Genomic DNA, 21,240 nt, shown 5'->3' on the forward strand with positions numbered 1-21,240 from the left:
TTGGTCTTAAGGAAGGCAACACTTCTTGTTAAACACACTTCTACCAAAACATCACGTTTGTCACGCACTTATCTTGTCAACAACACCAGCAACAACAACTTTGTTATTAGTTCTTTCCTTTCTGTTTCCCTTTGAGCAGCTTGGGAAAATCAGACTGCTGTCTTTCCCTGACTCTCACCAGCATCCACACTGTGTTTCCATGATTACTTCCATAAATAAGACTCAATACCAAAAATATTTTAATAAACCTTTGGAGAGACAGCTCATTATCACAGAGATTCAAACAAAACTCAGATTTTTAAGTGCACATTAAGGAAATATCCCTAGATATAAAAATAGGTGATTAAACGTTGTCCTGAGTCAAGACTCATCGTGGTTGCAACATTGATTCATGCCCACGAGATGGAGGGAGTGAGGCACGTTTTGTTCTCAGCTGAATTGTTTTGCTGCCTGAGCTTTGAGGCCAGTTCACTGAAAGGAACTGAGTTCACATCTCTGTGTTATTTAAAACAGTGATAATACATAAAAACAGTTAAAGAACAAGTCAGTGTGCAGAAATGTGAAGTGATAGACAATTATTAAGACAGTTTTACATCAGCATTTTATCTCTGCCTTGAGTGGAAAAAGGATTTGTTCTTTGGTCCAAAGTCAGTATTCAATTTGTCTACTATAAAAGTAATTTTTTCTTAGCCCAATCATTGGATTGATGTTTAAAATGATCTTTCAGATTTAAATGGTTTGGTGGGGGTTTTTTTGTTTGGTTTGGTTTTGCTTGATGTTTGTTTGTTTCAGTTTGGCTTTGGGTTGTTTGTTTTGGGGTTTTTTTTGTTTGTTGGTTTGTTTGTTGGTTTGGGGTTTTTTTTGTGGCAGCCCTGTCTAGCCATCTTGCATCCTTTACTTTTTTGTTTTTGTTTTTTTATTAGTGACATTTCTAGTGGCATTGGCTTTTTTGAAAGGTATAATGTTTTTTACTGGAATCCAGCTGCTGCTTTGTCATTAACTTAACCAGTTCAGTTATACCATCTGGAAGCCTCCAATAATTCTGTCTGTTATGAGTATTTGGATATTTTCACACTTTTTGAAAAGTCAGACACTTTCTTTTTAATGCTTCATTAGGGAAGCATATAGTAAAGTAGCTGATGCAAAAACCAGTGCAAAATTCTGTTTCAGATAAAACACCAGTAGCTGTTGCTGCATTAATAATGCATCAATCACTAAAGCACCTTGTGTTTTCCTCCTATAAATCAACTTACACCCGGATTTTGTACTGTTTATTGTAGTACCACTTGCTGGTTTTCCTCTGGACTATGAATTCTATTTAAATTTGTGGCTGTAGTGTTGGTCTGGAAGTGAGGAAAGTAAATTCTAAGTAGCACCATGGTTTCCATAAAATATCTTGAGTGGTAATTGAGAAATACCCCTGGCAGAACTGTGTCAGCTCAGCCTTCTGTTGCTCAGAGCTGAGCCTCAGTCTTTGCAGGTCTTTACTTAGTGTAGAAAATTCAGATTCCAGGTTAAGGGAAAGGAAAAAATAGAAAAGCTGTCAAATTTCTGACTGATATAGGCAGAGAAATCTGTGCCTTCTCTCATCTCTGTGTATCGTTTCCTTTTCTGTGTCTGGTCATCCTGCAGGGTAAAAACTGGAATCTCCATAGTCTGAAGGTACAAGAGTAGTGTTTAGATTCTGGGTAAGACAATGGTTTTGCCAGTTGGTACCTCTGTCACCAAGGCAGTGAGTTATATACCAAGAATGATTAACTTAGAAGAGTCATATACTCTACCTCACCTCACTCCTGGCCTTGAGCACTGGGACATCTTTAACTGAGTATCTGACTCTTTTCCCCACTAGTTTTTAAAGGAGTGAGATACTTCTCACTTTCTACTTACATAGTAGCCACATACTTATAAATGAGATCTCAATTTAAGGTTCTTGGACAAGAAGTGTGTACAAATATATTTTTCTTTTCCACATCTTTTGCCTTTAGCTACAGAAGTGTGTTTTGTTAAATAGTGTGACTTGGTTTATCAACTCATACAGCACTGTTGGAGTCATTGACTAAGTTCCAAGGAGAGAATTGGTATTGTAGGTCAATCCATTGGAAAGCTGCAGCTCCATTTGCAGGTTTTGGATGGGGTTTGAAGATGGGCAGTTTGGGGCTTCTCTCCTTGCTACACTCGTGGGCATTTGGAGGGAGCATTGCTGCAAGCAGCCCCACAAGCCTGGGCTTGCAGTCTATGGATGGTAATCGTGTGAGTGGACTCCCTGAGAAGGGAATATTGCAGTATTAAATTGCAGCATTCCAATATTAATGGAGAAGGATAAAACAATAAGGTTATTACCTTTGGTAACACCTAATGACACTGGGTTGCCATCTCCAGTGTGAACAGATGTTTGGTAGCCTGTTCTATAAGTTGTGTTCCCCAATGTCTGTTTAATTCAAATAGTAAGAAAAAATAGGGTGGCACTGTGTTTTTGTGAGAGAGGAATAATAAACTGCTTAGAAGTCAGAGAGGTTGCTTCTGAGGAAAGCATCCATGTGACTTGCTGCAGAACAAATCACCAAGATCAATGGTAGGGCAAACAGGCTCAACATTTCCAGAAGCTGAGCTACACTATGTGCAGAGCAGCACAAGAGAGTATTTAGAGCATGAATAGCTCTTTATTAGCTGGTATGTGTTTCACTTTGTCATTTTTCAGAATTGCTACAATCCCAGAGTCTGAAAACCTTGGATCTGTGTTTTCATTGGCAAACTGATAGGGAAGGAAGCCAAAATATTTGTTACAGCCAAAATAAATCCAATAGCCAAGAAAAACTAGTTTACCCTGTGATCCTGGTGCTTTCTCTGAAATGTACTGGGTCATGGGAAGTTTCATTTGGCCTCCCTTAATGAGTCTGCTCAAGCAGAGCTCTGGCAGACACCAGGATTGCTTTCTTAGGGTTAAGGAGGAGTATCTTTGCCAAAGGGGCAGGGAGCAGCTCTTAAACTTAAGCAAGTCTCCAGGGGGTGGATCGAAGGTAAAAAGTTGCCTTTTTGCAGGGTCTAAAACATAACCCAGTGATGAAACAACAGGAGTAGGATTTATGTGAGCTGGGAAGTGAGTCCCCAACCCACTCGTTTTGGTGACTGGCTCAGCTGGAGGCTCAGAGCCTCATTGGAAGGTGGCACTCCAGAGCCCAGAATTGTTCCACCTCTCCACCCCAAAGATTGTCCCAGGTGGGGATGTTAATTCTCATGGATTTTTTGCATTTGTTCAGAAGGGTTTTGTCCACTTCAGTCTCCCTCTGGCTACTAACATACACATTCCTACCTTTTTTTTTAGTCTCCTTAGCCCCAGTTTTTGCTAATGAGATGTAGATTTAATTTCCTTTTTATCTCTTATTGGAATGCAGTAACAGGGCTGTTAGTCCAAAAAAAAAAGCCTTGTATATTTTCTGTTCATTTAATTAATCCTCTGTCCCTGTTTTCATTACCTTAAGTGTGAAGCTTTCTATGCAGAATTAACAGTGTGGATATACTGACTTATTGCTGGTCACAAGTTTTCTCAGGAAATGGCTTTGGGTCTGCAAACACACCTTTGTCAAAATAGGTTTCTGCAGAAACATGGTTGTTCCAGCTGTGTTCCAGCAATGGTCAGGGCACTGTACTAAAATTCTCCTTGCAGTCACCTCCTGTGGGTGCAGTGGTTATTGTTGCAGGGATACATTTTACCATTTTATTAATCTCCTCATATTTGATGATTTGATGGTGATATATTCCTGTTCAATATCTCTGTTTCCACAACCTCTTAATGTGTTAGCATGCACAATCCTCATGGGGTTATGATTGCTTCTTGTTTATTCAAACCTTTATGCTCCCAGGGAATTATTTTGCAAGCACTGGAAGCAGCTGGATTTGGAATGTGCATGAAGGATGCTAAAAGGGAGAACAGGCCACTTTGAATTGGGGAATCAGACTTTGTCCCTGCTTCTGCTCAGGTCTCAAACTCACCCAGAAGCACTGTGCCCTTCGTGGACCAAAACCATCATTGAAATAGAGTTCTGAAATAAGCTTACATTTATGAGTTACATCTGATGGGAAGCTAAAAAAGAGCTGAAATTGAGGACTGATTTCACTGAATGTTGAAGTGTAGTTGGTATTTGTAGGATTCTTGCAGCTGTTTCTCGGTTTTGTGCTATTTATCAGTCAGCCAGTGACGCATTTTCCTCAGATGTCAGGGTCACAGGTGCTGTAACAGACCTCCCCTAGGGCTGAGGTTTCACAGGAGGAGGACTCTGCAGTTTGCTGCTAATGAGAATTTGTTGATGGTAACAGCAAGTGAGAGAAACCCTTTCCTTCTAAGCTGTCTGCAGCAGGAGTGTTTGCTGCTCCAGGTAACTTGTGGCTGGCTGGAAATCAGGAGTGCATGAGCTAATCCTGGGCTGAGACAGAACGTGAGTGCCCTGTGCATTGATTCAGTGCTCTGTCTTAATGGCTTTTCTGACCTATTTCTTTCCATAGTTATTACCACTGTATTTTTTCTGTACACTTTGTGTTACAGTGTATTAGTCATTTACTGGACACTGCTCTTTAAATGATATGGTTTTAGTGATAAGGTTTCATCTAAATACAGTGGATGGTGAAACTGCATTCCTTTTATGGCTCTAGCACTTCAACATGACAAAGACTCATTAGGAGGTTTATTTTTCTTCTGTGTTTGAGCAGAGTGTTTATTTGAACTGCCTTTCATCTTGCTAGGGCTGACTATTTCTACACTGTGATCTTTTCAACATTGCAGAATAGTACCTATATATGGTAAATGGATAATTAACACAAATAAGGAAGGGGTCAGGCAAGCAAACTCAAAAGTTTGACTTTCATGAGAAGGGATAAGGAAACATTAACTTCTGACTTTATAGCAAACAAGATTGTCACTGAGTTTGGATTTAAAGTCAGAGATGACTTGGTACTGTAAAAATGAAAAGAAAAAATTATGGCAGTGCTTAAATAAAGATAGTATTTTTATTCCAGGAACTGTACTTGCAGTTCTTTGCAGGAGACATGAGAAGGATATGGCACAAGCATATTCAATATTATTAATTTGGTATATTGTTTTAAGTATTCTTAAATACTGCACTCGTTTCAGGAGTAGTTCTTGTGTCAGCTTCGTCAATAGGACAGTGTTTGTCATTTATCTCAAGCGGTATTTCAGATCACACGCTCTCATAAAATCTTTCTTGCAGTGTGATTCAGCATAGGAAGACAACGTAGGCCTATGAGTTATAACCTTATACATTAGCTTTTCATTCAGTATAATGGTAAAATACTCATGTTAGCTCATATGTGGTGTTAGTCAATAAAATGAATGCAATAGCTGTGGTGTTTTGTATTTTTGCTTACTTCTAAACACTGATCTATTGTTAACAATTACCAAAATACAATTTAATAGCAGTTATTCCATTTCGGGCTTCTTTCTGTAAACTGCTGCATCAGTACATCAACCTGCCAACAGGTTGTTGTAATTGGAGTGAAGGGACAGCTTCTAAAGGACAAAGTAGGGTCGCAGTCCAGGGCTAGCCAGCAGAGGGGGATGCAGTCATTCACACGGGGTTGATGTGGATCATCTGCAGGAAAAGATTGGGCACGAGGGAATAATCCAAAGTTGCTGTGGAGTTACTCTTGCTCTGCTGAGAACCTCTGGAGAGGCTGCAGCTCCTCCTTAATCCTGTTTGGTCACAGGTCTCTCCTGAACAGAATTGAAGAGGGTGATAAAAAATGGATCACTTTTTCTACAGCTTAGTTCTATGATTGTCACTGGAATGGACTCTGAGAAAGAATTTAGGCATTGAAATCAAAATTGGCATGTGCAAAGCCCCGTTGAACAACTGTCTGATTGTGGTGGCATTCAGCTGGCTTCAGGCCAGCAGAGGCTGGAGGTGGTGATGCTTGGTGGGTGTGAGTGTCATCCTCTTTTCAGTAATGACTTTCCACCCGTGTTTTTCCCTGAGCTCCAGAGTGACATTTGCACACCTGAAAGGATTGACCTCTTGAGTGTTTTCCAGTCTGACTCCAGCCCAGTCCGTGTGGGCTGACTGGATATTAAAAAGAGTTTTAAAAGCAATGTTGGAGCAGGCCTCCTCCTTGAGGTGAATTTGTGCTGAATTTTGGCCGACAGATGGAGTGAGTGTTGGGAAGAGGATCATACACTGGAGATTCTCCTCTGGAACAGGAATGGCTGCAGCCATATGAGAGACACTTTCTTTCAGTATAATCTTTTAAGTATTGACAGCTTCTCTTTGACTACGTGTATCTAAGACTGCTCATTCCACAGGAAACTGGTTTCTCCAAAAGCTCTGTCAGAAGCTGTTGTTCTGGATGTGGGCATGTGTAGGAGCAGCAGCCACCCAGCTCCCTTACAGGGTGCACTGTCCTTGCAATTCCTTGCCTGTAGATTGCTTGAAGCTGAACAGACATGCAAAAAAAAAAAATTAGCCCTGGACAGCATTTCCCAAAAATTATTTGGCTTTAATACACCTCCAGACAGAAGAGTATTGATTTCATAGGAGCCACTTATTTCTGCAGATTTCTCCCTTTTTTTTTCCTCATGGAAAAAGGTCTGAGCATTAAATAGTTAATGGGATGAACTTATTTTGCTTCCAGACTGGTTTGAACAAAGTGAATAAGCAGCACCATTCATGCTATTAGTGATTTACACGTGAGAGGTTTCTCTAAATAAACTATGAAACTAATATATACTTACTAAGTTTTGCATAATCCCATTTTTCCTGTCTTACCTGTTAGTGGGACAGGTATCTCCTTTCCAGCAGTGATTTGGATTTTTGAGTCTGCAAGTAATTTGGTTAGATCTTACTCCTTGTTTGGGTTAAGCATCTGCAAAACAATTCATAGTTCATTCATTAGTTTGTTAATTATAAATAATTACTGATTATTAGTAAAATCTATTAATTTATAAATTATAGACTACCCTAAATATAAATTAAATTTTATTATTTGAGCAATAGGTTTGTCCTTCTATGAACCTGAACTGTAATATTTAGTCTAATATTAGGGATTTGGACATTGTATTAGGAGTCCCTACCTGCAACCTCAGGACCTAATCCTGTTCTTGAATGTTTTTGTTGAAATTCACAAGGATCAATAATGGAATTTAAACCAACCACAGGCTTGTAGACAGGGTCTGTGTCCAACTCTTTGGCCAGAGAGATCAGGTACTTATCAAGTGCTGACTCGGGTCAGGCAAGAATAGTGATTGGAAAGACTTTGGGGATATAAACATGGGAAAAGCCCATATGGTCTAATCCAGTGTTATGATGAAAAATGCAGATCAAATTGATACTAAACTGAGAAATTTGTAGTTGTCATCATCCAGCTGTTAGGGTAGCATTTCTTTTTAAGTCAGATTTAGGACATATTCGTAGTTGCAGTAACAGGGTGGTTTTGATCCCAATCAGCATATTTCAGAAACAGCACTGGGGAATTCTCTGCTGTGGGTTTTTAGCAACTGGCAAAGTTAGAGCTGTTCTTTGATACTCAAAGCTCGTTAAGCCTCTTGATCTCATTTAACTGACTGTAATGATGAGACTGATGAAGCCTAGTGAAAATAGAGATTTAAAGGAAAGCATTAAGGATAACAGTGTTACTGCTATATCAATAAGAGAACATTTCCTCATGTCAAAGCAGATGTTAATATGTGAAATAAATCCCTCAAGCTTTCTGTTTCTTAAAGTTTTGAGCTCTTGGGTTGCTGGGCAAGTCCTCTGCCCAGGAGACACGTGGGCAGCTATTTCCACACCTAATCCAAAGCACCAAGAGGAAGGCAGGACCACCTGAGCTGCTGGAGTCAGGTCCCATTCGAGGCTGTTCTCCTGCTTGTGGGATTGGGATTTTGGAGCTGCAGGATCCTGAGCAGGTCAGGGTAGGCTTGCCTGGTCTGTTGTGTGTTGCTGATTTACCTGCTGCTCCTTCTCTTCCTAATCCTTAAGTAAAGAATGCTTTTCCCTTGGCTATCTATTTTCAAACTTGGAAAATTCATATTCATGCATTAAGGACTGAAATGAATATATATGAAGTGGTAGAATTGTCAGACCATAAAAGTAAGTGTGCTTTTGGCTGGCTGTACCTGTCAGTAAGTAGGGAGTGCAGACAGAAGTCAAGTGATTCAGACCACTGGATTTTGCTGATCCCTGGCATGACCCATTGCTGTTTCCTCAGTGTGCCTTTCAGGAAAGGGAAATAAATCACATCAGCATCAGAAATACCCTAAAAATATTACACTTGGAAGGGCTTGTTACAGCACTCAAAATTTCAGAGGCACAGAAAGGGTGTAGTTGGCTAAAGAAAAGAGAAGCTTAAAGGTCCCGGTTGTCCAAAGCAAATTGCTTTATGCCTGTAATGCAGGGCAGGGAGCCACTTTCTAATAGGAAGAAAGTGTCACCTAGAAAGTGGGCTAGAAGTCCTAACTGTATGTTAGAAATGCATAATACTGCTCTTGTTTAACCTGAGTCTTTTCATATCGACAGAAATTTGATTCTTTTTTTTCCTTGCTGATGAAGAGTGAAGCTATAGCAATGAATATTTGTACATTAATTCCTGGAAAGATCAGAAACTCCTTTTAACCAACTTCATCACTGTTTCACTGTCCATTCATTAAATATTATTGTATTCAGCTTCATTAAAGGCAGTCACTCCCCTGGCTGTTGGTACCATTCATAAAGCATGTGTGAGATTAAATTTTTTGTACAATTTACCTATCTCTGTGAAAGTCTCGATACTATGCTTTTCCCCAGATCATATATTAAAACTTTTTCTTATTTTGGGGCAGGTAAAAGAATACTTCTAAATCCTATTTCTTTTGCACTGAATGTGCTTGCAGAATTCTGAGCAGTCATGAAACTAACAAGGCTTTTAGTGTAAATTTGTCATGATATTTAATATGAAAAGTCAGATAAATTACACTTAGGCCTAGCCTAAGTTGTTTGGACTGCAATGTGTCATTGTAGAGGAGAGGCCAATATTCTCAGGTTCCACATTGTGTGGATGTGATAGGATAACAAATTCCAATAACTCTTGAGTACTGTTACAGTTATATACAGGATAATATTTCCTTAGTCTTGTTACCCCCTGAGTAAAACACCGGAAGATTTTCTATGGAAAAATGTGCCTTCATTATATTCTCCTTTCCCATAAAGCAAAAACCTGCAGCAATAATAATGTGTTCTCTAGGGCAAGACAGTTTCTTAAAGCCAAGGCAATTGAAGTTTGAAAGGATGGAGAGGAAGGAAAAGCAATGGCTGGAGGTTTGTGCCACCAGTAGCTTTGAATCTCCTCTGCACTAACCAATGGATAGTAAAGAGGGTTTTTTCTTTTATTTTAAAGTGTATTTATTTTAGATGTATTTTTCTCCCCAGACTTTAGAAGCTAGTGCCTTTCCTTCTTCCTTCACCTTGCTGTTGCATGCAGGACTTCAGGCATCATTGGTTTTGGCATCTTTTCTGAATTAAACATTCCTGGGTAGAGGATATTGTGTGAAATAAAAATAAGATACAAGGCTTTCAAACTGTGATTACACAAGCCTGTTTCAAAATCCAAAAGCCTATCCTGTGTTGTTCTGGCATGTAAGAAACTTGTATTATTGGTATGGGGGGTAAAAGTCATTGTTTATGGCTATGCTTTTTCACTTGGACTTGTTTAGAAAAGTGTCATGATCTCGTTGTCAAAGGTCCAAAGCCACAGTGTCCATTGGCTAATGTAACATTTATCAGTGCTTGATACCAATTTTTAAAATTTGAGCTACTGCAGTGTTATTCTAATATTTTAGCTTGCTGGGCTTTTGTGTAGAAGATTAAATATGCTGCTGCTGGTGAAAAGGCATTGATTTCAGCATGGCTAGCTCTTAAGAGCACTATATTTATTTCCACACATTCTGAGTGATAGGTATGAAAAGCAATCTATTTCAGTTGTAACAGACCTTTTTATCAAAGGACCAATATGCCAGGAATCTGACAGCAAAGCCAGAAGCTGCGTTTTCCAGCACACGTGCAAAGAGTATTTCTACAGAAACTTTCTTCATGTGCAGACAAGTAGCTGCAGTAAACCAATTAGTGTATGTACATTAGATTTTTTTTGCAAAATACTCTTTGCATGTTTGTATAACATTATGGTCTGAAGCTCCACTTTTCTCTTCTTCCCCTTCATTTTAGTAGCTTAAGGAAAAAACATATTCTTCCATGATAAAATATTTATAAATTGTCAAACACAAGTTAGAATGCCAAACCTAAGGCGAATTCTACATGCTACAGCACAACTGCTCCTTGTGCTTTTTTTGTTTATGAGTTGGGAGAATCCCCACAGATTTGCTGAGTGGGGAATACTCCTGTGTCTGACTTGATGGTCTTGGCAACCTCTTTGTTAGACTCCACAGAGACTCCTGGGTTGCTGCTGGGATGGCCCTGTACAGATTTATACATTGAACTACAGTGCTAATCAGCAGATTGGGCAAGGCTTCCCAACTGCTCACCATCCCATTTTTATAAATGTACTCATCAAATTGGGGTTGGGTAAAGCCCATGTGCACAGTGAGATCTTGCCAGCAGAGACACTGCTGCCTGCAGCTCGGAGCATCTCTCCTTTCCTGCTGTGGGTGAGGGTGTTCACTATCAGGGAGAAAGCTGTGTGCTTTTTTGAGCTGTAGGAAGGTGTCCTGATATCTGGATAATATTCTGTGGTCTGCAGTCGATTTGCTAAGAGTGGCTAAAGGATTGAGGAGATACAGTCCTGTCAGCTCCTGTCTTGGGTGGGGTATGGTGTTTGTCCAGCAGTGTGCTGGGAGCAGTGACCATAGTGCCAGGGTTGTTGGAGTTATTTCAGTCTCAGGTGTGTGAAAATCCTCACGGTGTGTTTACTCAGCTGGCAGTGCTGCTCACACAGACCTGCATGAACTGATGAACTGTTGTGGTAACACAGGGCTTGCTCCATGCCATTGCTCGCCATGTATCATCTCTGTTCAATTTAACATCCATTTTTCATTTGTCTAAACCAGAAAGTAAGAAATGTGCTATCTTAGTAATTTATGAAGTGTCATGTGTACACCTGGCACTTCTTCATGCCTAAGAATAGTAATAGTCAATAGTAATTTTTAAATGTAGGTGTCTCTAGGTCACACTTGCAGCCAGAGTAGAATGTAGGAACCAAAAGAAGGTTGCAAAAAACTTTTCATCCATGATGATTTCAATAAGCTGTGGAATACTTTAAGTTTATTGTTCACTGGCAAAATCTCGGGATTAAGTCATTGTGATGTTTGCAGTTAACTTTTAAAATATTTGAAATTTTGATTGTGTTTTAGCCAGCCCATGCATAAAAATACAGGGTGGTATAAACCACATATTTTTTTAGTAAGAAGAGATTGCAACTATTAAATTACTTCCATATCGGTATTTTAATGAAAATTAAGTTTTCTTTCAGCATCCTTTATCACATTTATGTTGAAATTTGAGTCTTGGCAATGAGAGAGCATGCAAGCTGTAATGGAGAATGATCAGAGGTGGAGGATGACGTTTTCCATGCTTCTAATTTCATGTAACATCCTTTTAGCCCATGCAGAAAAATTCAGGGCGGTATAAACCATGTATTTTTTGGGCAAGAAGGAATCATTAATGATAGCATTCACAAATATTAAATTACTTCCATATAGGTGTCTTAATGAAAGTTAAGTTTTCTTTCAGCATCCTTTATTGTATTTATGTTGAAATTTGAGTCTTGGTGATGAGAGAGCATGTCTCTGTAAGGCTAGGGAGCGGCGAAAAAACACAGCAACACAGACTTCATCCAGGAAACAGAAGAAGTAATTTATGGAAGGAGTAAAAACATTTTTATAGACTGGTTCAGTGAACCAGGGATAGAATAAGCTCAGTGGTCCAAGGAAGGCAGCATCTCTTGTGAACATGCTCTTACCAAAACATCATGTTCCTCACACACTCCTCCTGTCCACAACACCAGGCACTAAACTTTGTTATTAATTCTTTCCCTTCTGTTTTCCTTTGAGTAGCTTGGGAAAACTCAAACTTCTGTTTTCCCTGGCTCTCACCAGCACCCACAAGAGCACGCAAGGTGCAATGAAGACAGCTGAGAGTTGGAGGACGACGTTTCCAACTCTGATTTCGTGTAGCACCCTTACCATAAAAACGGGGGAACTGCGCCGCGGGTGCTGGGGTGACCCGTGGGATTTCCCTGCTCTACTGAAGGTGGTGTTTTGTTGCCAGGTACCTGACGGACGGCGGGCTGGGGCTGTACACGCGGCGGCTGAACCGGCTGCCCGACGGCATGGCCACGGTGCGGGAGACGCTGCAGCGCGGCACGGCCCTGGGGCTCGGCGACGCCGACAGGTACGGAGGCACTCAGCACCTTGGCAGTCCGTGCATGCATATCCTCTTCTCCAGAGGGTTTCAGCCTCTGGGCTCACGGAGGTGTCAGGAGAAATGTCTCCCAAGCGCTTCGCTGGAATCGCTCCCGCGTTGTTGTGGATGGCAGGCGACACAGGGAAGTGTTAAACTCCTGTTTGAAATAGAAAGGACCCAATTCTATCCTCGTGTCCCTTGATTCTCCTCCAGTTCTGGTGATTCAATGTGGGCAGTCAAGGCCAAATGTCAAGAATTAGGGGATTGGAAATCCATAATTTATGGGAGTGCAGTCACAAAGGAACCCGGTGAAATATTCTGTTAATGTTGATATAAATGGCTTAAATACTGTTGTCTTTAATGAGGTCAGCACATAGCTGCTTCTTTCCCTTCCAAAGTCTGATCAGTGTCACTGTTGATGCAATAAGTGACCCATATGCTTTTTCTTCCATGATGGGTCTCTAAGTATAAAACACAAATTTTGAAGTACACATTCAAACCAATTTTTGAACAAAAAGTTTTTTCTCTTTTTGCTATCTGTAAGTCATTCTCAGTACATAATGCACTTGACTGAGCTTGATATTATTGATACTTTCTTCATAGCAATATATCACTAAAGAAATATAAGTGATGGAGAATCTAGCCTTGTTTTCTAAGCAAACTAAATCTAAATCTGCCAAGATTTAGAACTAAATCTGCTTTGGCATCCTCATGATATTAGTAAAGAGCAGGATGTCAAATCTAAACAAAAGAACTGAAACCTCTCAGAGAATCCCAGCTCAGTTTGAATTACAGGTCAACATATGCTTGCCAGTTGTAAAATATGCCTGGATTTTTCCAGGAGCTCATATCTCTTTCTGAAGTTTGCAGCTTGAAACCCAACCAGCACTCGCTGCTGGTCCTGTGGGTGAGGGCTGTGATGCAGCTGGACATGAATCAAGTGTCATTCTCTTCTGCTGCTGTGGCTTCTGAACATTGCCACAGTAGCAAAAGCATCTGTTTAAAATTCAGCATTTGTCTAAGATAAAGTATATTGTTGTTTAAGTTTCAGCTTTCTGGAGAGCCAGTGATACATTCCTGCCATTGATTCCTTCCCCATCCAGTATTTTCTGTGCTTGCAACACTTTTTGTTTGCTGAGCTCCTTTGCTGAAGACACCACACATCAGGCACCAATTAGGAACATCTGACACGAGGGATTATTTGTGGGTTTAAATGTATTCCACCTAGAATGGGGCTGTGACCCACTGAAATGCAATCCCTGGGTTGTCAGTTGTTTCAGCTTTGAAAATCATCCTTTCAATTCACTTGGAGGGGGACAGACTTTACACACAATAAAGACTCTGCATGGCAGAAAAATCACCCTAGGTCCCAGAGCTGGTGGTATTATGATGTGTTGCTTCGATTTAGTCTTTTTTATTTAGAATATAATACCTTACGTAGGAGATGAGGGCTTTCTGACAGTAGGGCAGTGATTTAAAAATAGCTCCTCTTTACTTGCTGGGTGACCATGATGTGCAGTTTAAACAAAAAATTAATCTTAGTTCGTGTTGTTTTCCAGGGTAAAAATGGGCATAAGGAAAAGGAGTTGAATAAAACTGTGCAGTAATTAATTGTTTTCTTCATTCTGTGAGGCAGTGAGCAGGGGTGCTGAGTTACTTCATTGGTACATGCAGAAAACATATTAAGATTCTATTTAACTTGTTCAAAGCAGATGTTAATTGAATGCATGGGAGAACAAGTGTGAAAGACTCTGAACCTGTGAGCATGAGGGTAATCATTAAAAAGTTATCAGAGGAATTTTTGCAATATGCCAGCTTGTTTAGTTTCTTATGCTATTAGTTGTAGAAGTTTAGTTGGGAGGCTTTTACTCATTGGCTCTGGTAAGGTAAAGCACAGACATTACAAGGTACATTTTCCCCTGCAGCAGGGAAATCCAAACAAGGGCATTGAATTTTATGCTTGGTTGCAAGGTTAATGGAATCATTGCACAGCACAGCTGAGCTTACTTTTTGACTTCAAGATAATTTCAGTTTGCCTAGGACAAAGGCATTTGAAATCAAAAAGGGCATTAAAATACCTTTTTATTTAGTTTGTGATTGTTTTTTCAATTTAGTTTGGGATTTTTTTTTCAAGGCTGGAAATAAATATCTTGTTGTTTTGTCTGTTCTATGTATATGGACTTGGTGTGTGCCATCTGGTTATTGAAGTAGATTCACATTGTCAGACACAGCTGCTCAATCTGAGACTAAATCTGGCCCTTGCCTTTATAGATATAACTTGCATTTGTAATATGTGTAGGTAAGTTAGAGCTGAATAAATCTTTCTGTTGTTGCTTACCTGTGTAAGCTGTTATTTAGAGGAGATAAATCAGACCTGTGCTGATTTATCACATCCTTGTGACTGGGACAGGAGACTGTGAATGTGAGCTTGGCAAGAATAACTTTAATGTTATTATGGTAGTGTCTGTGTGACCTTTAAAAAATCACCAGTTACGAAGTGCTTAAGAAATTACTGCTGAGCGTGATTAACTTCAATTGTTCCTGTTTTGCAGTTCTATTTGAGGTTGCATGAATTACCTGGCTTTGCATAAAGGCATAGAAAGTTCTTCCCAGCTCCTGACTGTAATGACTTGTCAAAGAGTGGCTTGTGTTTTCTTGTTGCTTCCAGCAGCTACAGCATTGATGGACTATAGGTAAAACAGTAAAAACAGTGCTGAGCTTGCTCTTCAAGACTGTGTCAGTATCCTGATCACATCTGGTGACTACAGTATCAGTCTTGTCACACACTTGATTAAAAACAAGTCCACATTCAGATTAACTCTTAGGCAGATTTGTGACTGAAGCTGCTTCCTGGCAGTCAGCATTTTAGAAGTATTTCCTGCTTTTGGACAGATCTTTGAATAATCCCAGAGGAGATTATGGAACCTGGACAGGAAATGGACAGGAAAGAAGAATTGGAAGTGAAGCAGAAACTGAGCAGAAGGCCAGAGGACATTCCATGCAGAGCACACATACTTGGCTATTACTAAGAATGTCATTGAGTGCAGTACAAATGGTAAAAATTATGGCTTTCAAAAATAGCTGAAGAGTAGTATTTTGCTGCTGTTTTGCATTTTATAAAAACAGATTAAGGTTATTTATATATCTCTTGGCTCAGGTAGACAGTATTTCACATTTGTGGAGTAAACCCCTTTGTCTGAAATATGTTTAAATTCACTAACTGCAATTAAATTTCTTGAATCCTGCTACAGTGATGATGGGCTAGTTCTTGGTGGTGGAGGGAGATTGTTGAATTGCCTTCATAACCAGGGGAACTTGGATCACACTTCAGAAGGGCTGAAAAGCAAGCTGAAGCAAGTCATCAAGTTGGGGGAAATACTGGCCTGCTTTGAAAAGTGGGGAGAGAAGATGTCTCTGCTTTTGGGAGGAGTCAGATTCCACTGAAAGCAGAATTACAGTCATGGTGCTGATTGGTATTGCTTAAGAAGCTGCATCACGTTTCCTTTCCTTTTTTTTTTTTTTTTCCGGTCAGGTGCTGATTTATTGTAGGCAAAGGAAAAATTTATAATATAAGGAAAAGAAAAAGGAAATTTTTGTTAAGATACTCTTTTTGTAGTTCTGTGGTAGGATAAGAGGGCTTAAAGTCCTGACTGGTTTCAGCTTTTCTTCTTAATTGAGACAGTGAAGCTGGAGTTAAATGAAGGTGTAGCAGAACTACTCCATCACTCCCCATCTCATCATTGCTGGAGTGGGCAAAACAGGGAAAATGGTTCTGGAATACATATCTATAGACACATAGGATGGATAGTCTTCATCTTAAATTGTTAAAACATGACTGGGTTGGATTTAAACTTCAGGTGGACCCAGTTGCTGTAATAATATGTAGAAACAGATATTCCTGCCTTCTAATGGCAGTGGAATTCCCATCATCTCCTTCCCCCCGCAGCATCTCCCTGCCCTGCAGCGCTCTCTCAGGGGTGTTGACATAAGTGTTTGTGGAGTTTCACTGTAAAGGAACGTGCAGGGAGATCCCTCTGGTGTTTTGTGTGAATGGATTTGCAGAGGGAGGATGTCTCTTCTGTCAGGAGGGGTAACAACATCCATTGAAGTCATCTACAGAGCTCAGGAGGTCTCAGCTGAGGAAGTTGCTGCCATACTATTTCCACTCTGCCTGGAAGATTACATGACATCAGTTCATAGTTCCTTCACTTCCAGAATTTCCTGCACTTGCATTAAGTTGCATTAAGTTGCTACGATTAAGATACCATATATAAATAATAGACATAAAAAGTGGTTTTGAGCATTCATTGTTTGCAGTGTCTGTGCTGTGAGTCACTGCAATTTCTGTATATATGCCCATCTAGAGCTGCTTAACAGCAAAGTCACAGGACTGGTGAAATGATTCATGCCTAGCAGATCATCTGTCCTGCTTGACCATCTGTTTGGATTTTATCAGTATATTAGAAAAAAGTGCTACTGCTTCTAAATATGCAGGTTGTACCTTGGTACCTGTAGATATCCATCTCTGTCTTTGAAAGATCCTACATTTATCTTGAAAAGTGACTTTCAGAAGCAGGGGAAATTCACATTGCAAAGATTCTTTGAAGTTTATGGCCCTGGAATTTGCTGATTAGAATCACAATACCATATAGTTTTATTTTCCAAGGAATCTTTTCACAAGCTGCAATCCAAAGTGGTTTTAGATTACACAAAGTAATTGCAAAGTTAAGTAACAAATAGTAGTTCAAAACAAAGATATAGTAGCTATACCTGGGGGCTGAAATGAGCATTACCAGAAAGAAGGACACTACATACAAACGTGGTTAGTCAAGGGAAGCAGTGTCCTTTGACAGACCTGGTTCAGTGGTCTGAAAGATGACAACCTTCTTGTAAGGTTTTCTTCAGGTCCAGGAGCAAAAATTTTCATTACCTCACACAAGCTTTGTGTGAATTTGTTCAGTAAACACAGAAATAATGGTTTTCCTTATTTTTCTTTTTGCACCTTTTTTGGGGGTGTACATGCAGTACACTGGATGAAGTATTCTGGGCAGTATTTCTGTAGGATTTGGTAGTGTTAATTCTGTTTAGAGAGTCATAATGGAATGAAGATAGGTTTGAAAGTTTTGTTTCTTTCTCAGGCTTGGTCTAATTTTACTCATTGCATGCTGACAGATGAGTGTGATTCCAACAACCAACTTAGTGAGGTTGGGAGCTGTTGGAAGGCTAGAGAGAGTTTTGAGGAGGGGATGACTTAAGGAAATTCTTAATTTTTCAGCATAGATTGTGTTTGTGTAAAAATTTCTATCCAGGCTCCAGAATACCATGTCATGTAGCAGATGTATGATTAACTTGTGGGGTCTGGCTGTTGAAGCAGTTTTATGTCCCCACAGAAAACCAATTCTAATTTTACAAAAAGTTAGTAAACTGACCTTTAGTAAAATTAGAATTGGTTTTCCTTGGGGACAGTTCCTTCTCTGTGTATTCATGGCCACAAAAAGAGCAGATTTTACTGCAGTAAGGACATGTGTGCATTCAAGAAGGCAAGAATGATCCCATTCTTCTCTTACTCAGGTATTCAGGTGGTCTCTAATACCTGATTTAGTAGCTCCACAGGCTGACAATGCAGCTGAGAGCAGTTGCCTTTTTAAAGAACTCTTCATATAAGGAGGTGCAATTCTACCACTCAGTAATAAAACCAACCAAACAAAACACCCTACAGCTGCAAGCTCTTCCCTCCAAAGTCAGTTGATTGGGCAATCTTCACGTGCTTGGTTATCACTCTAGCTCTAATCCTCTTCAGAACTGCCTGTTTTGATTAGATGTAAACATATGTAAGAGATAGTCTGGATCTAGGCTTTAGGAGCTGCATTTCTTGGTGAAACCTTTCCCCTAGTGTCATGCCCCTTGCTTTTGTAGCTGTGATTCTCATTCTGCATTCCTTTATATTTTAGGGTGTATTTACATCTCTCCTGTAGCATCTAAGTAAAATGTTTAGGCCAAGAGCTGCTGTTCTCTAAAAAGCTGAAGGAAGGTGGGAGGTGCCCTCATGGGAGCAGCTCATGGTGACTAAGCCAGGCCTTTCTTTTTGCTCATGCAAACAGTTTGTGCTTCCCTGGAAGGCTGCACTGTGCCATGCGGACAGGTGAAGGGACCTTGCCTTTTCCAGAATTGTGAGGGCTGATTCTGTGAAAACAGGGAAAACTGCCTGATTTAACAACTGAATAATTTGCATCTAGGGATGGCAAAATCATCCTACACCACTAGAACTAGATTTTCTTGAAGAGATTCTTCCTTTCATACACCCCCACTCAAAGTATGTAAGTATAAAGTTGATCTCAGTGCTGATTTGGAGGCTCTTCTGAAACCCTCTATTTCTGGTTCCACTGCCAGAGATTAGCACTGTCTTTTCTGTTGTATGAAGTGGCTTTCAAAACACTTTAGACATGTGGGAAATTAAGCTTGTATTCCAAGGGTAAACAAGATTGTAGATACAAAGACCATTTTGAACTGTATCAGGGTCTTTGTGCTTTGCATGACAAACCGAAGAATGTGAAATGCTTGCTGACACAGAGCAGACTTTGTTGTTTGGTTTTCCATGTCGAATGGCAAGAGAGTCAACACAGTCTCACAACTGACCTACACCAGTAACCTCTGGGTTTGGGATTTGGAGATTGAATAGATAAAACTAATAGCAGACAGCTGTCAGGCTCCCAAGGCAGAATCCCAATTTGGGGGTGTTTGAAGAGCGTGGAAGCTCATTGTCGCTATAAAGCAAATTTCTAGACTGGTGTTTTTTTCAAATATTGTGTTATTACTAAATATCTCATTATTGGAAAACTTAATGTTCTCCTTTTGATCTTTGTTTATCTATCTTCGTTGTCCATAATTGTAAATTGCAATATTTATTTGTTTTTCCTCCTGCTATACAGCTGTGTACTCTCTTGGGATTATAACAATAGTCTGTTAGTATTTGCTTCTATGGTAATAGAAATATTAATGTTAATAGCCAGGATCTACGCTTACTTTTTAGCAGATGAATGTTTCCTGTAATGGTATTGTTTGGAAAATTACATCAGAATTCTGAGTCCAAATGTAAGATGTGTTTTCCTGTCTGCATGCTCTTCTGAGCTTTGCTAGAGCCTTCCTTCCTTCCTTCCTTCCTTCCTTCCTTCCTTCCTTCCTTCCTTCCTTCCTTCCTTCCTTCCTTCCATCATTCCTTCCTTCCTTCCATCATTCCTTGCTATCATTATAATTATATATAATATATTATATCCTTGATGTCCCAGCTAGATATTCCATATTGGGAGTCCGTGCAGTCCTCAGCTTCCTCATGACATAGGGATTTTTCAGCAGTAGGTTAAGGTGACTTTGTGACCTTTTTATGACAGCTAATAAGATTCACAGTGACATTGAGACTCCACAGAAGAAGCAGTCTACTTTGCTCCTGATCTTTCTGCATTGAGCTCCAACATCCTGAGGCTTAAACTGCTCAGTGTTACACAGCTCCACGGGGCTTAAAACCACTCTGCTATTGTATAAACAGGCATTAAGGCTTCCACATGATGTTCTATGTTGCTTAAGTATATGCAGTTAAATATACATTTGGCCAGGATAAATAATTGCACACTCCACAGTGGAAACACTTGGAATGACATTGTGCTGCTACAGCAGTATTATGAGAACATGTGTAATTTGTTTTTATTAGTCAAAGCTTTTTTATATATTCTCACTAAAAATAAAACATCGAATTTTATTGAAACTGATTGCTGCAATTTGAGGCTAATTAATTGGATGTAAGTGGCATTGGAACGTGTGAGACCTGTGTGCAGGGTTAGCACAGGCAGCCTCAGTAACCACCCCTCTGCTAGAGGCTGTGCTTATGTGTGTCCAGGTATAGATGGTCAATAAGTAGCCAGGGCATAAATTCTAAACATTGGAAGTCTGATTAGTGCCTGAGCAAAGTCCAAGGGCTGAGGTCAGCTCTTTTTAACTATATGTTATTTTTCTGTTGTTCCTTAACTTACAAAGGCTCAGCTCAGCAGCTACTGTGGAGTTACCATGTGCTCTCTCCAGCCCCAAGTAATATTTTAATCTTTTAAATCTAATTTTAACTTTAAAGTTTATCTTTTCTGATTATGTTGTTAGCTTAAGTTAATTTTCATATATATCAACTAATTCATTCGTTTTGGTTTGGGGGAAATGAGCAAACCACCTTGAGTGTTCAAAAAGGTTTCATTCCCTCTTTCATGTTCATTGTCAAGGTTGATTTATTCTTGTTATGAAACTTGCAGCTAGAAATACTCTTCGTAAAATGACTTAATGCCTTAAACATTTCTTTGAAACCATTCATGTTATTTGATACCATCTGATATGCACATGCATAGTTTCGTGTTTCATTTGCATTTTTATGCAAAGACTTAATTTTTGTTTTCAGGCATGACTGAAACATAACACTGCATTTGCAGAGCTGGAACTGTTTTGAATGCAGAAAGGATGAACAGAATATTATCAGGAAATGGCTGCAGATGTATTTATAGGCAACTGTGTATCTCTATGGAAAAAAGATGAGAGTGAAAGGAAAAGGAACCAACATGAGTATACTGTGCCATGTCAAGTTCACAGAGGTTACATTCACTCAGGAAAGCCTTATATTCTACTTAACCTGTGTTTTGAGACTGTGTGTATCCTCTGTCTACTCCTAGGGAGAAAATTTATTCATTTGTGCTTTGAGAGCATTTCTGAAGCAAAGGACTCATGAGAGGGATCAAGTGGTGGAAAGAAATCTGCATTTACACATTGCTAATATCTTAAATGTGATGCAAAGGAAAGACAGAAATTTTCTGAAATC

The 21,240-nt window shown here is 39.7% G+C and overlaps 1 protein-coding gene across 3 annotated transcripts in view; it reads left to right on the forward strand.

Moving 5' to 3' along the window:
* Positions 1 to 21,240, forward strand: part of NAV2 (neuron navigator 2) — a 364,133-nt gene that overhangs the window by 272,330 nt on the left and 70,563 nt on the right. For all 3 annotated transcript variants that reach the window (XM_088175391.1, XM_088175389.1, XM_088175390.1), the window contains one exon: positions 12,258 to 12,380. In XM_088175391.1, the coding sequence (XP_088031517.1) occupies positions 12,258 to 12,380 (123 nt within the window). The remainder of the gene's footprint in view (positions 1 to 12,257; positions 12,381 to 21,240) is intronic.

The sequence above is a fragment of the Sturnus vulgaris genome, chromosome 18, assembly GCF_052056855.1.
Source record: "Sturnus vulgaris isolate bStuVul1 chromosome 18, bStuVul1.hap1, whole genome shotgun sequence".
Taxonomy (NCBI): Eukaryota; Metazoa; Chordata; class Aves; order Passeriformes; family Sturnidae; genus Sturnus; species Sturnus vulgaris.